Below are 14,775 nucleotides of genomic sequence, written 5' to 3' on the forward strand. Positions count from 1 at the left end.
TGCTCTTCAGGGACTTTCTGCTGAGTGTCTTAGCTTACCCCCTGAACAAACTCAAAATTTAGCAAAAGTATCACGCGCCTTTCTGGGCCCCTATTTTCTCAGGAGGATCTTGGCTCCTTAAGTTTCTCATGTCTTTCCAGTCCACCAAGACTGCCCTCTGTCCAGGCGAAGTCCAGAATCAGAAAATGTCCCTTCAGGAAATACAGCTCTCCTTTTTATGATTCTTTTCAATCTGGTATCTCGGATTTTTCAATTCTCATTGCTTTATCAGCTCTTGTATGTCTTTAAGCAGAATTTGGGGGTAATTTTATTTAGATTTTTTTAGGTTTTTTTGGGGGGGGGGAGTTGGGGGAACTGGATCACTGATCTATTGCAAGTTTATCTCATTTTATTTTTAGATACTGAATAAAAGAACGATACCTTCTTTTATACACATCTATTCAACCACAACGAATGTGCCCTGACATTTCCACCCTAGCCTACTGCATTCTAGAACTAATTGGCAAAGTAGACAAGTAGGGTGTGGCATTGAGCATATTCTTCAAAATAGGTGTAATCAGAAGAGCTGGACAGTTATCAGAGCGAATACTTCAGAGTACTCTGAGTTCACTGCCCGAGGGCTATCAGCAGTAGTGGTACTGATGGGAGTAACACAAACTGTCCAAGTCAACATGGGGACTTTCAAGTAGAGGCTGCTTGATTAGGGAACTCAGTGGAGTCCGAGACTTCTGGTAGCTCTGGGGAGATGCAGCTTCTGGATGCTCTTCTGACTTTTTATCAATTATCTTTAAAGGAAATAAGTCATGCCTGCTAAAATACTGGTAAACAGAGCAGTTATCCTTTGTGGTTTTTATTTTTATCTCTCCTTAGCACTTGTAGGAAGAAGGTATAGCATAGTGGTTAAATGCCTAGATTTGGAAGTCAATCAAATTTAGATTCAAAACTTGTCCATTTACTAAATGCTTGACCTTGAAAAAGTTGTAAAAACTCTTTAAAACTTTAATTCCATGTCAATGGAACAGGAATAATGATACATGTCATTGTCCTGACATGTGGAGACACAGTGTTTAAAGTGCTAATAACGGTCTCTGGAACATTGGAAGTGTGCACTTTATGGAAGCGATATATGTTTTGGCTTCTATGGAAAGCCATGGAGTTAGACATGCAGAATTTTGGGGTGAGACCTTAAGAGATTTATGCAGATTTTCCAAGGTAGGTGAATGAAACATGTAAAAATATAGTTGTTTTTTTAAAGTTCATAAGTTTGTTTTTGTTATTAAGTAAAACTATTTCATTATCTGTTTATTTTATGGATTACAAAAACTATCTGAAATAACACCAGAAAATACATGACTAACCTGAAGATGGTTTGCCTCTCAATGGCTTCAAAATATGTGCTTCTTCATACATTTAGTAGGTAAATGACAAACATATCATTCTTTACTGTTTTTTTTTAAAGTTAATCTAAGAAGAATCAGGTTCAAATAGTACTCTAAACTGTACAGGTATTTTCATATAAGAAAAGGAACACAATTTCAAGTAAAAAAATCTGAGAGGAACAAAGAGAGAGAGAGAGAGAGAGAGAGAGAGAGAGAGAGAGAGAGAGAGAGAGAGAGAATGATATTTAGTTCCTAACTACCATTCATTAGTTATGTGATATTGATTAGGCAAGTTAACTGATCTGAGTTGCAGTTTTCTGAGAAATTAAAAAATGGGAAAATAATACTTAGGATTTTCTTGACTATCAAAGGAGAAAATGGAAATGAAAATGTGGAGTAAACAATAAGCATGGTCTCATTACTTGTTATACCTTTGTATCTCTCCTTGACCTGTGAAGAGTGCGAATTGGTGTTAGCAAACAAACAAGAGTTAGCTAAACAAAATGAGTGATGAAATTCAATTTCTGGCTAGTGTTACTTAAGTAATAATTTAAAGTAGATATCTTTCAATCCCGTTTTACATTGCCTTGTCGTGTGGAAATTTCCCCCAGATCTTGACATTATTCCGAACATTTTTCAGGTTTTATATCTGATGCCTCATCCCAGCCCCTCTCCAATAGCCCTGCCTTGACAGGCTGAAGGAAAGTGAGCTCTTCTCTTTCCTTTCAAGTTACTCTAATTCCACAGTTGTTTCTGCTCTCCTCATGCTTGAGTGAGCATGAAATAATGCCTTTGCTGAGTATTTCTGTTTGATTTTCCAAAAGCTGTTGTCAGTCTTACAGCTCAAAATGGAATGCACATGGTAATTGGCATAGCCACAGTCTTTCTCGCCTAATTGGAACTGACTCACACACCTCAGAGCCCTTCCTAGCCTCTCCAGTTGGAAAGTGCATGTGAAGAGGGGAAGCAGGAAAGCTTACCGAGAGGGGAAATGTCTCTTTGCATTGTGCTGAACCAGGAACCTTTGACTGTATGGCTCTCTGAGTCTGAACAATCTCTTGTGTGTTTGTTTCCACAGAGCATATATCATTACAGACTATATGGGCATCCGAAATGAAAGTTTCATGAAAGTAGCTGCTGTAGGGACCTGGATGGGGGACTTTGTCACAGCTTGGATGGTAAGAAATTTTCACTTCACCCATTTCACATCTTATAGAAGACATGTTCAAATGTTGGATAGACATCACTTTTGATGATTTAGAGATCATAGTTACCTCTGTTTTGAATGAAACAGATTCACTAGTATAGGTAAGTCCAGATATTATGTAATATCTATTTATCTTAGGAAAAAAAATACAATTGTAATATTGATGGCTATTTCCTGGGCTATATGTATATATAAACATATACACATTCATGAAATTAATAAAAATATTACCTGTGAAATTATATTTGTTGTTGATTTTACCATGTGCAAAGTTTAGGTAAGGAATGTTGTCTGGCCTGTCTCAAAAAACACACATTAAATATTATTTATGAACTTTTAAAATAGTTTTTCATATTTGTTTTGCTCATTGAACCTAACTTAATTCTAAGAGTTCTGAGAGTTGTGTATTTTAATCTTTTATGTATTATTATATGCCTGCAACAAATACACAAATTATATCTCATGCTGAGATCATCTGTTAAGATAGTAGCTTCTGTTTTTAACCATTGGGTTAATTTAACAGAGTATGTACTAAAAGGCTCTATGACTTATATGTTTATAAGAAAATCTTGGAATGCAAAGAGCATAAATATGGGACACTTCAACATTCATTGACAACTTTTATAAGTACAGTTAACCCTAATTAGCTTTATTCATATATCACATGACAATGAGCCCTACCAAAGAAATGATGATACCCAACATAAACAGGAATTGGGATGGATGTGCCCCTACAGATGTGTTGCAGAGGCCATAGGTAGCTTGTCATAACTGTTACTGCATTTCCATTTATAGCTTTGCTTCTTACCTAGAGTAAGGTTTTTCAGGGAACAAGAAACAGTGATATCTTAACTGCTGCTTTGTGATCATCCCGAAAGAGTATTAAGTAATCGTGAAAGGGTTTGTATAGCCTGATTTTGAGCCTCCTCCCACCTCTGTTCAATTATAGAATGTTAACAGAACAAATTACCAGATGCATCTCATTCCATTAACTTTAAAGTCTAAATTTGAAAAGTGATTTATTTTATTTGCACTCACTAGAAATATATATTGATTTCAGAGAGGAAGGGAGAGGGAGAGAGAGAGAAAGATAAACATCAATGATGAGAGAATTATTGATTGGCTGCCTCCTGCACAACTTTCCACTGGGGATTGTGCCCACAATATGGGGATGTGCCCTGACCAGAAATCAAACTGTGACCTTCTGGTTCATAAATTAACACTTAGCCATGCCAGCTGGGCTAGAAAAAAAAAGTCTTTAAAAATATTTTTTCCCTTCTATTTTAACTGTGCCTGCTTTGTACACAAATATTAAATTATTTTTGTAAATATTTGAATTGCAAGTTTTGCCTTTTTTTTCACATGCTTTTATTTATTCAGACAGGTTTTATAATTCATATTTATGTTGCTATTTTATTTTTCAAAAGACTGTTTATTTAAGAAGCAAAGCTGAAAAACTCCTCCTTACCAGACTATAAACTCTTTGAGGAAAATTACAGTGTCAATAGTGTTCACAGTTGTATTCCTAGCACCCAACACAGTAGCAGGCATACAATAGGTGGTCAAGAAATTGTTATTGAAAGAGTCAATAGATCACTAGAGCGCATAAGATTAAGTTCCATTTCTCTTTCTCTCATTACACTTTGTGACTTAGTGTTATAAAATGAATTTGCACAATGCTAAAGGGGATGGGAAGAGAGCTGTGTTGTTCAGAATACATATATATCAATTCCCCTCTCCTCATCCCCCCACCAAGAGCTATGCACTGGCTCCTGCTAAGCTTCTTTCCACAACCAGGAGCACACATGTTTGTAAATATCTTGAATGGAGGTAATTCTCTCAGAATGGTGATGTGACCATTCTTTATAATAAAAGCCTAATTTGCTAAGTGTCCAATTATCCAGTTGACTCTTCAACCAATCAAAGTGTAATATGCTAATGATATGCTAAGGCCGCTCACCTGCTTGCTATGATCTGTACTGATCACCACGGGGCAGGTGCTCCAACCAGTAGATTAGTTTGCTACTGGGGTCTGGCCAATTGGGACTGAGTGAGATGGGCCAGACGTGCCATGTAGTCCTCCTGCAGTATCTTCCTGGCCGGCCAACCTCTTACAACCCTCCATGGCCCCAATCATACACCAGTGGGGTTCCTCGGCCTGACCTGCGCCCTCTCACAATCCAGGATCTTTGTTGGATAGCCGATTTTAGCCTGAGGGCATAATGACTGGTCATTATGATTTGCACTGACCACTAGGGGGCAGATGCTCAATGCAGGAGCTTCCCCCTGGTGGTCAGTGTGCTCCCACAGCAGGAGCACTACTCAACCAGAAGCTGGGTTCACAGCTGGCAAGCACAGTGGTAGAGACAGCGCTAAGGATGTCCAACTGAAGGCTTAGGCAGTCAACATCCCCCAATAGCTCCTGGAAAGAGAGAGGGTGCAGACTGGGCTGAGGGACCCCCTGAGTTCATGAATTTCATGCACAGGGCCTTTAGTGTGAGTATAAAAGGCATTCTTTAGTAAAACAAAGATTGAGATTCTCAGATCCCACCAGATGGTTCCTTGAATGGTCATTATTGCTGTCAGTGGCATAAGTTCTGCTATGCGCTTGGGGGAGAGAAGGAAGCGAGGTTGAGATGTACCACTTCAGTCACTGAAGCAGACAGACAGCCTTTACTGTGCAAGGCAGAGATTGGTTAACTCTCACTGGGTGGAGGGAGAGAGGATTAAGAATGATTCATACTTGAGAATAATTTGTACTCCTGCTGGAATAGTCTTTATTAACAAATCTAGAACAGAATAGAGGGAGGAAATATTTCTGCAGCATTTGAGAATAAATTATTCCTTCTAGCTTAAACATAGGAAATATAAAATAAGTTTTTGTAAATATACACGTCCTAACCTAAAATTTAGTGAGTTTTTCTATTGTTGTCCCATGCTTATTGCGTACTTGCTAAGGAAAGGGTGTGATTATCTGTGTTATTTTCATTTCACCAAGTTAATAATAGCTTATTTAGTTCAAATTTTTCTATTATACACATGTCACTCTTTTGTGGATTGCTATCAAATGCTGTTTATCAATGAACAATAATCTGGAATACAACAGAGATCACATCTAGCTTGTTATTCTCCCTAGAATTGAGCTTGACAATTTGTATTATGATCAATGCCAGGTTCCTAATTATTTCTCTTCCACTGATATTTTAAAATGACAGAATAAAAAGCATAATTGAATTGATTTAGTATCTAAAATAAAGTAGCAATAGCAGCTTTACTCAACTTCATAATAGGAAGGAATTTAAACTGTGAGACATGGAACGAAGAATCAGAGCTAGCAAATGCATTGAATAAGTGTAGGTGACCAATGGAAGGGCACCAGATGTGTAACCCCTGGATCCAGCCTCAAGTGCCCAGCAGTACTCTGAGGTGGTCTCTTTTGCTCTCATTCTCAGCCTATTCATTGGAGCTAGTACATGACTTTACTTCAGGATTAGTTAATTCCATGTATGGAACATTTGTAGTTGCATTTCATTATTTTATCCAGTGAAACTGAAACTGGGTCAAGAACTTAATTGGGCAACAGACTATCTTTCTATAAAATTTTTATGCTAAGTGAGATTCCCTAGAAAAAGAGCATGCATCAGGTGCTTGGGGACACCTGTAGACATACTCTCCAAGGAAACCGGTAAGGAGACGAGGGACACAGGAGAAAAGAGGGGGAGGAGGCAAGTGCAGATGTGGTCATATGGCTTCAGGTAAAGTCTACCTTGGGCAATTTCCATTGCTCTGGTAGGATGTTCTTGGGGAATTTGGAGCATCAGAGGTTAAGAGGATCTGGGTGGGGCACCAGCATTGACTACCACACAGAAAAAACACAGGACAGTAGATTTAATGGCACCATAATTCCTGAAAATCATTGAATTAAAGAGCATAATAGAGGAATTATTATTTTAAAACATATTTTTATTGACTTTAGAGAGGAAGGGAGAGGGAGAGACAGGTAGAAGCATCAATGATGAGAGAGAATCATTGATTGCCTGCCTCCTGGGGGTATGCCCACAACCTGGGCATGTGCCCTGGTCAGGCAAGGAATTATTTTTTACATTACCTTTTTACTCATTAGAAAATTTAGAAACAAATATGGCCATTTTGCTTTCACATGTATAAATATTTTAATGTCTCTATAAATATTTTATCATTGTGTTTCATGTTCTTTAAATATAATAAGTTTTCACTAAAAAATTAATAGGATAGGAGAGTCCAACCTCCTATTTTCTGATAGCATCACAAATGGTGATGAAGAGTCTTTTGATGTTTGGGACCTTTAAATTTTTAAAGTAGTAACAGAATATGTGGAATAAAAAAAAAATTCTGAGTAAAATAGACTTGAGTATAGAAAATAGATATTTAAGAATAGAATCACAAACTCTGGCTCTGCTTATAACTCCCCTAGATTTAATATCTATCAAATTCTATAGTATGTTATCAGTGTACTGTATGTAATTTATATCCATTTATTAAAAATTTATGGGCCATATTATTTTAATAGTATGAAAGGCATTGTGGGAAGTGGATTGAGGTGTTTACACTGAGATGTGGAAGACACTAAGCATCTCTTAGAGAATGACATATTTATCAGGAGCAGGGGATGCTCACTTTTCTTCTTTTCTATTCCCAGCTCAATTTTGGCTTCTTTTAATTCCATTTACTTTCTTTCTATTACTTGGTTTATATTTCCTCAAAGAAGGTATCCTTTTGTTGACCCATTCTTTATAATTTTTCTAACAATGTTTCATAGTTTTTAAAAAACCATTTGTCAATTATATGCCTGAAACAGTTTAAATAAAAGATAGGGGACATTGATAGTTAAAATTGTCCCCCCTGAAAGTCAATAATATTATATAATGAAACTAGAGGCCCGGTGCACAAATTCATGTACCAGTTGGGGTCCCTCAACCTGGCATGTGCCCTCTCAAAATCTGGGAGCCCTTGAGGGATGTCAGACTGCTGGTTTCGGCCTGATCCCCACAGGCCAGGCTGAGGGATCCCATTGGTGCACACACTGGGCCTCTAGTATGTATATAAGGTCTTTGGTTAATCTCTTCCTGCCCTCCCCTCTCTCTGCTTCCTTCTGAGATTCATATGCCTGTGCATCAAGTGTCTGCCCCCTGATGGTCAGTGTGCACATAGCTACCAGTTGAATGGTTAGATGGTTGCTTAGGCTTTTATATATATAGACTATTGACCTGTTACACAAAATTTGTGTATGGGGGGTGTCTCAGCCCAGCCTGCACCTTCTCCAATCTGGGACCCCTTCGGGGATGTTTGACTGCCTGTGGGAGGGCAGTTGGGGACAATCAGGCAGGGGAGGGCAGGGATTGGGCCTAAACTGGCAGTCAGACATCCTTCTCGCAATCTGGGACCGCTGGCTCCTAACTGCTCACCTGCTTGCCTGCCTGATTGCCCTTTACCACGCTGCCTGCTGGCCTTATTGCCCCCAAATGCCCCTCCACCAGCCTGCTCCCCCCCCACCAGCCTGCTTGCCCCCAACTGCACCCCCTTGCCGGCCTGCTTGCCCCCAACTGCCCCCTCTCCCTCACTGGCCTGCTCTCCTCCAACTCCCCTGCCCTGCCAGCCTGATCGCCCCTAACCACTTCTGCCTCAGCCCCACCACCGTGGGTTTGTCTGGAAGGATGTTCAGGTCTCCCAGTATAATTAGTATATTACCCTTTTATTAATATAGATAAAGGCCTGGTGCATGGGTGGGGGCCAGTTGGTCTGCCCTGAAGGGGATCCCAGATGTGTGTGTTTGTGGGTCTTTTGGGGGGGAATGGCCGGCCTGGGCTAGGGCCTGGGGTAGTTTGTAGGTGGACCACACCACCATTGGGGTGGGTGGGAGGTTTCTGCTGGGGATGGAGCCAGCCTGGGTGAGGGGCTGAGGGCCATTTTCAGGCTGGCCACGCCCCCATCAGGATGGGGGTCTCCACTGGGAGGCGTAACCAGTCTGGGTGAGGGACTGAGGGCCATTTGCAGGCTGAGGGCTGTTTTCAGGCTGGCAACATCTCTTTCAGCATGCTGAGTGGGGCAGGATCTCTGCTGGGGAGCATGGCCGGCCTGGGCTATGGGCTGAGGGCCGTTTGAGGGTGGTTTGCAGGCCTGCCAAGACCCTGGCTTTGTCTGGAAGGACATCCAGAAGGTCTCCCGGTCTAATTAGCATATTACCCTTTTATTAGTATAGATAAGGTTGTTAATATTAACTTAGATTAGAGCATCAAAAATGAAGCCATAGGCTTCTTTTTGTTGATAAAAATAGTTGGATTATCCTTCTTAAACATTTTTTAAACTTTTATTTGCTGCCTTTCTGTGGGCCAAGCAGAAAAAGGAGAATTTTCAGTTAGCTCCCAAAGTTTTCAATGCTTTCAACTACTTTACTATTCTGCCAAACTAAATAACTTTCTTGGTAATATTTAATCATAGATTTTAACAAAACATGGAATATAGACATAAACCTTGGCTTGTTTTTTTTTTTCTTTTCTTCTTCTAGTGTGTCAAAAACATTTGTTGAATTCTGTCATTATTTGGGAGAGAAGTCTTTTTAGGTATTAAGAGACAGTACTATTACATCTAAACTTTAGAAACTCAGCTATTTATATCTATTCCCATTTAGCAAACAACAGAGGTGGAAAGCACCTTATTTCTGGGACTGGAAAAGAAAGTAAAAGGATACCTTTATGTTTTATTATAATTAAGGTACATACTGTGGTTGATTCCAGGTTATAAGCTATGTTTTGTTTATATGCGTTGCTATTCTTTAGTAGTTGTTTGCCCCAAGAATTTTTATAACTAAATATGTTTATGTTCACAGTGTATGTTCCATTTGTAGTTAAGTGTTCTATAGACATCAAAAAGAAATTTATAGCAATGAAGTTCCTAGCACTTACGTTTTTGTGTTGTTGCTTAATAAAAGCTATTATACCATGTTTCAACACTGAAGTATTTGAGTGAACAGAGGGACTATTTTGATAACGAGTGGCTGCGTAAAAGTCACGCTTAGCATTTGTTCTTCTCTGTTCACATGTATCTGAATTCTGATTAGGAAATAAAGAGCTTTCTTTTGCCCTGGCAGTCTAGATAAGAAAAGACCTGGCCTGGCTCCAGTACTCTTCACTAGTATACCAAGTTGCGTAAGGAAACATCAAAAGTAGCTTTGTGAACACGACAGTGCGTGAAGAAAGGAGTCAATTAAACATACGTACAATCACAAGGAAACTTACTAGTGAAAGATAATAGCAAATCAGTACCTTTGACATTTCCAAAGGTGTCAAATGCAGCAGAAGACTGGGTCCACATCAGTAGTTTCTTTAGTGCTACAGAGCAGAGATCACTGCAAGTTAGGGCAGCACGTGTGCAAACTTAAAAATTTCAAGTTGTTCCTCACTGCTGAGCAGAGAAGCAGTGCCTAACTGAGTCAGGTGCTTGAGAGGAGACAGGAAACCTGGAGAGAAGCCACCTGTTTTCATGGAAAAGAATAGCACCTCTCATAAGGCTTTAAAAATACATCATAAAAGATAATGTGAATCTGTAGCTGTTGAAGAAAAATGAAAACTAATAATTTTCAAGTACCTTTCTCCTTGACTTGGGTTATAGTTATCCCAATTTCTCTTTGGCGTTTTCAGTTTCAACTAGAGCTGACAGAATCAGTGGAAGATTTTTGACAAATCTAAGTAGGTTTTTAAAATGCATTTTATTTTGCCTCGATAAAAATTTAGCAAAATGAATAAATTTTTGCCCTCCCAAATGCTTGATATCTAAAACCATTCCTTAATTGAATGAGTATTGATTTAGATGATGAACATATAGTTTATTACATAGCTTATTATATGACTAGAGGCCCAGTGCACAAAATTTGTGCATGGGAAGGGGGTGTCCCTCAGCCCAACCTGCACCCTCTCCAATCTGGGACCCCTGGGGGATGTCCGACTGCCTGTTTAGGCCTGATCCCACAGGCAGTCAGACATCCCTTTCACAATCTAGGACTGCTGGATCCCAACTACTCGCCTGCCTGTCTTCCTGACTGGCCCTAACTGCTTCTTCCTGCCAGCCTGATCACTCCCTAACCAATCCCCTGCCAGCCTGATCAATGCCTAACTGCTCTCCTGCCAGCCTAATTGTCCCCAGCTGCCCTCCACTGAAACCCTAGTCACCCCCCAAAACCTCCCTTGCATATTCCCTCCTTATCAGATAGGGTTTTTTCTTTAGCATATTGGACAGTCCTAACTGGTTTGGCTCAGTGGATGGAGTATTGGCCTGCAGGCTTAAGGGTCCCAGGTTCAATTGCGGCCAAGGGCATGTATCTTGGTTGGGGATACATGCCCAGTGGGGAGTGTGCAGGAGGCAGATGATTGATGTTTCTCTCTCATAGATGTTTCTAGCTCTCTATTCCTTTCCCTTCCTCTCTGTAAAAAAATCAATAAAATATATATTTTAAAAAAGGAACATTTAAAATTCCTCCATATCTGTCTGGCTGGTGTAACTCAATGGTTGAAACCCCAGGCTGCCACCCTTGGAAGGGGATTGCACCCTGGTCAGCCTGAGACCCCAGCCCAGGCTGCCACCATGGCAGGGGATCATGCAGCTTGGTTGCAAGGCCCTGCTGTCCTGAGATACCAGCCCAAGCTGCCGCCCCTGGCCGGGATCGTGCTGGGTGCTGGCACCTCCCAGCTGGACACCCCAGGTTGCCACCACTGGGAAGAGTTTGCTGCGTGGGAGGCTGGTGCCTCCCAGCTAGACATCCTAGTCTGTGGCCGCTGGTTGGACTTGGGGACTCCGACGGGGCTAAGAGGACTGGGCGCCACCATCTTGTGGATATGGGTGCTGCCATTTTTGTCGTAGAGTGATGGTTAATTTGTATATTACTCTTTTATTAGATAGGATTCTTTTGACTATTAACAGGGGACTAAGTATAATTAAATTATAAGTATATAGTTGTTAAAATATGTTTTTGAGCAACAAATTGTTTTATACTATATTGGTAGAGATATAATGCCTTTTCAAGGACCATTTAATTTTTTCCCCCTAAGATATAAAAAGAAATATATCTATCTGTATTTAAAGAATATAATTTTTAGAAATTCTTTATTTTGATTCTAGGAACACTTAGTAAAACAAGCAGAAAATTATTCTTGGCACATATTCATGCAATATTTTTCTTTCTTAGTCATATAAGTCTCTAAGATAGGGCCATTGGTGTTTTTCTGAAATTGCTGACACCTCCAACTGACTGTGTCTATAGACGATAATATTTTTGAGAAAATAAGTTCTCTAGTTTCAAAGGACCTAATTAAGCTCTGTGTATTCTATCAAATGGATACTGCACAAATTTATTTTAGTACTATATTAGCCCAAATATCAGTTATCTTTTGCCTTTATTCAAATTACATTTATATCCACAGATTTTTTTTCTTTCTTTTTGTTTTTAACATTTTTATTGGTTTTAGAGAGAGAGAGAAAGGAAGAGGGAGAGAGAAAAAAAAAATTGATGGCTGTCTCCTGCATGCTCCCTACTAGGGATTGAGTCTCAAGCCCCAGGCTTGACCAGGAATCAACATGTGACCTCTCCCGGCAGTGATGATGCTCAACCAATTGAGCCACACCAGCCAGGGAGTAGTTTTATGTGACAAAATTCATCAGATAAGTTGTCACTATGCATCATTTTTAAATATTTTACTAAATGTTGATGCTGCAAAGTTACAGACCTTTAGTAGACTAAGACTTTTATGAGAACCTCCCTCACTTACTCATTAAATTAATAATCACTTAATAAATATATACTAAACACCTACAGAATAATAACAAATGTGTGAAGTATTAAACATTAGAATATATTATAGATGGTAAAAATGGAATTATAATATCATTGCATTTAAAGTTGACTTTTCCTTATTAAAGTAATCTCCTTAAGGGCCTTGCCCCAGCCAGCTCTTTACAATATTGTCCTATAGCATCTGTTTATATCTTCCCAATATCCTTTCAATAGCCTAAGTCATCAATTTGAGGTGAGGTTTTAATGAGTGACAGTGGCTTTTTGTGTTAAACTTGCATAAATAATAAATACTGGAGTTGCAAATTCAAATGCCCTGAGGGCCAGGGTGATCTAGTAAACATCTGGTATAAGATGAAAGGTGTGAATGGGGGAAAGGGGAGGAGGGAGCTGTGCTGAACCAGAGAACTTATTCCCTACAAAGAGGCATCAAAATTCAGTTTAGTGCAAAAATATCAGGAATGCAAAGTAGGATATAACTCCAGCACAAATTCTGCCCACTGGTCATCCGTTTTGTGTTTTATAAACAGGAGAATCAAGATGGATACTGACATGATAGGAAGGATCCATGTGAGGAGTGAATGTGGGACAAGCGCCATTCTGGGAAGTCTCTATTACACCTCTTAGCCTTATCCTCCCTCTAAGGGTTGAGTCTCCCCGTTTTATGAACACTAACATGCAGGGGAGATAAGATCTCTCTGTACCCTAATCACAGCTGATAAAAACAGAGAGTTTGTACCACTTTCCACCCAAATATTTAAGGCTCAAGTGGGCAAGGAAACATTTTCATAATAACCCTTTCTGAAGAGCTAATGAAACGCTTGTTATGGTGGTCAGGCTAGCCATTGCCAGCATGGGTGCAGAGACCTAAGCTCATGCTGTATTTGTTGACTTACTAACTAGCTTTGGTTTATTATAAGGAAATGGCATTCAGTCGGATACTTAATGAGTATGCACTGTGGAAATCTTAAATGAGTACAATTATCATTAAGAGGTCAGCATTTATAAAGCTTCTAGGCAGTTGCTATATTGAAACAGTGACCCAAGCTTAGTGTTTAGTTCCTTGCCCCAATCATTTTTTTTTACCTGAATTCCATAAGGTGGTATGGCTCCCAAATTTGTCTTTACATTGGAATTACCTGGGAAGAATCAAAGACAACTGATACCCGTGACCCACTCCAGAGATAGTGATTTAATTTGTCTGGATTGTAGCCTGGATATTAGAATTTTTTTTAGTTTCCCAGCGATTCTAATATGAAGACATGTTTGGGACCATTTCTGTAAGGTGATTCCAGGAAGTTTGGCATGGGAGTATTTTGACATATGCTTTGGGGTCAAAGCCATCCGATATTAAGCTGAAGGGAAACCAAAGGTAGGAATCTTTTGGTGCCCAGAGACTATACAGCAGAGAAGCAGGCATGTTGTCAAACATGAATGAGAATTTTGCAGAAGACCAAAGAAAACCAAGGACGCTACAAAGAAGAGGAGGGATACTGTGTAATACACCAGCGAACTCAGGGAACAATTTTCCAAATCTGAGTGAAGGAACACGCCCTCCCTTATATCGCCCTGTGGTTCTTGTCCCGCAAACATGAATTATGCTTCCGGTCCTTTCCACAGGCCTTGCAAGAAGGTTCCCAGGTGATGGGGGTCTCCAGGCCATATGTGATGGTCTGGCCTGGTGCCAGTGTTAATAACCTGCTCTCTGGGGCAGTGCACTGTCCACAGCCCAATAGCCTCTGTAATTAGTTCTGCAAGACCAGTATCAGGGAAGGAGGTAGTGACTTAATGACAGGTTATCAAGAATGTACACTGAGCTTGCTGGCATGGATTCAGATCACTATCCCCCATGTATCAGGGTTACATTGGAATGAGCCCTTGTTAGCCTTCTCAAGAGGAGGGCTGGTTTCCTCATTGAGTCACAGCACCCAAGAGCCCATTGCCACGGGGCAATGTAAGCAAGCACTAGGGAAATTTACCCAGCTTCTAGTTCTAGATCTAGAACTTGATTTGGGCTCTTATAGAGTAACTCTGTGACCTCCTTCTGATAAACTCAGCAGACTCCCAAAAGGATGCTGACCTACTGAAGAGATGACCACTGTCAGGATGCCCAGTCTTTGGCTCAAACTATTTAAGAAGTTTACCTCTGTAGATACCAGAGCAAGCATCCCTCTTCCCATCTTTTCCAAGCTCATACTATGGAGAACAATTATGACATAATGTAGCCTATTCCAATACAGCACCGTCTACATACACTTCCTTTCGACTCACCCTCCCACCAGCAATGATCTGCACCCCCAATTCTTCATGTGCTTACATTCGATTCCTTACCTCTCGTTAAATGTTAGTAAGCATTGTTGCCATTTACC

General features: G+C 40.1%; 1 protein-coding gene across 2 annotated transcripts in view; it reads left to right on the forward strand.

Annotated features, from left to right (window-relative positions):
• Positions 1-14,775, forward strand: part of TMEM117 (transmembrane protein 117) — a 411,244-nt gene that overhangs the window by 215,796 nt on the left and 180,673 nt on the right. For both annotated transcript variants that reach the window (XM_036457197.2, XM_036457196.2), the window contains exon 4: positions 2,458-2,557. In XM_036457197.2, coding sequence (XP_036313090.1) covers positions 2,458-2,557 — 100 coding nt within the window. The remainder of the gene's footprint in view (positions 1-2,457; positions 2,558-14,775) is intronic.

The sequence above is a fragment of the Pipistrellus kuhlii genome, unplaced genomic scaffold (assembly GCF_014108245.1).
Source record: "Pipistrellus kuhlii isolate mPipKuh1 unplaced genomic scaffold, mPipKuh1.p scaffold_m20_p_3, whole genome shotgun sequence".
Lineage (NCBI taxonomy): Eukaryota > Metazoa > Chordata > Mammalia > Chiroptera > Vespertilionidae > Pipistrellus > Pipistrellus kuhlii.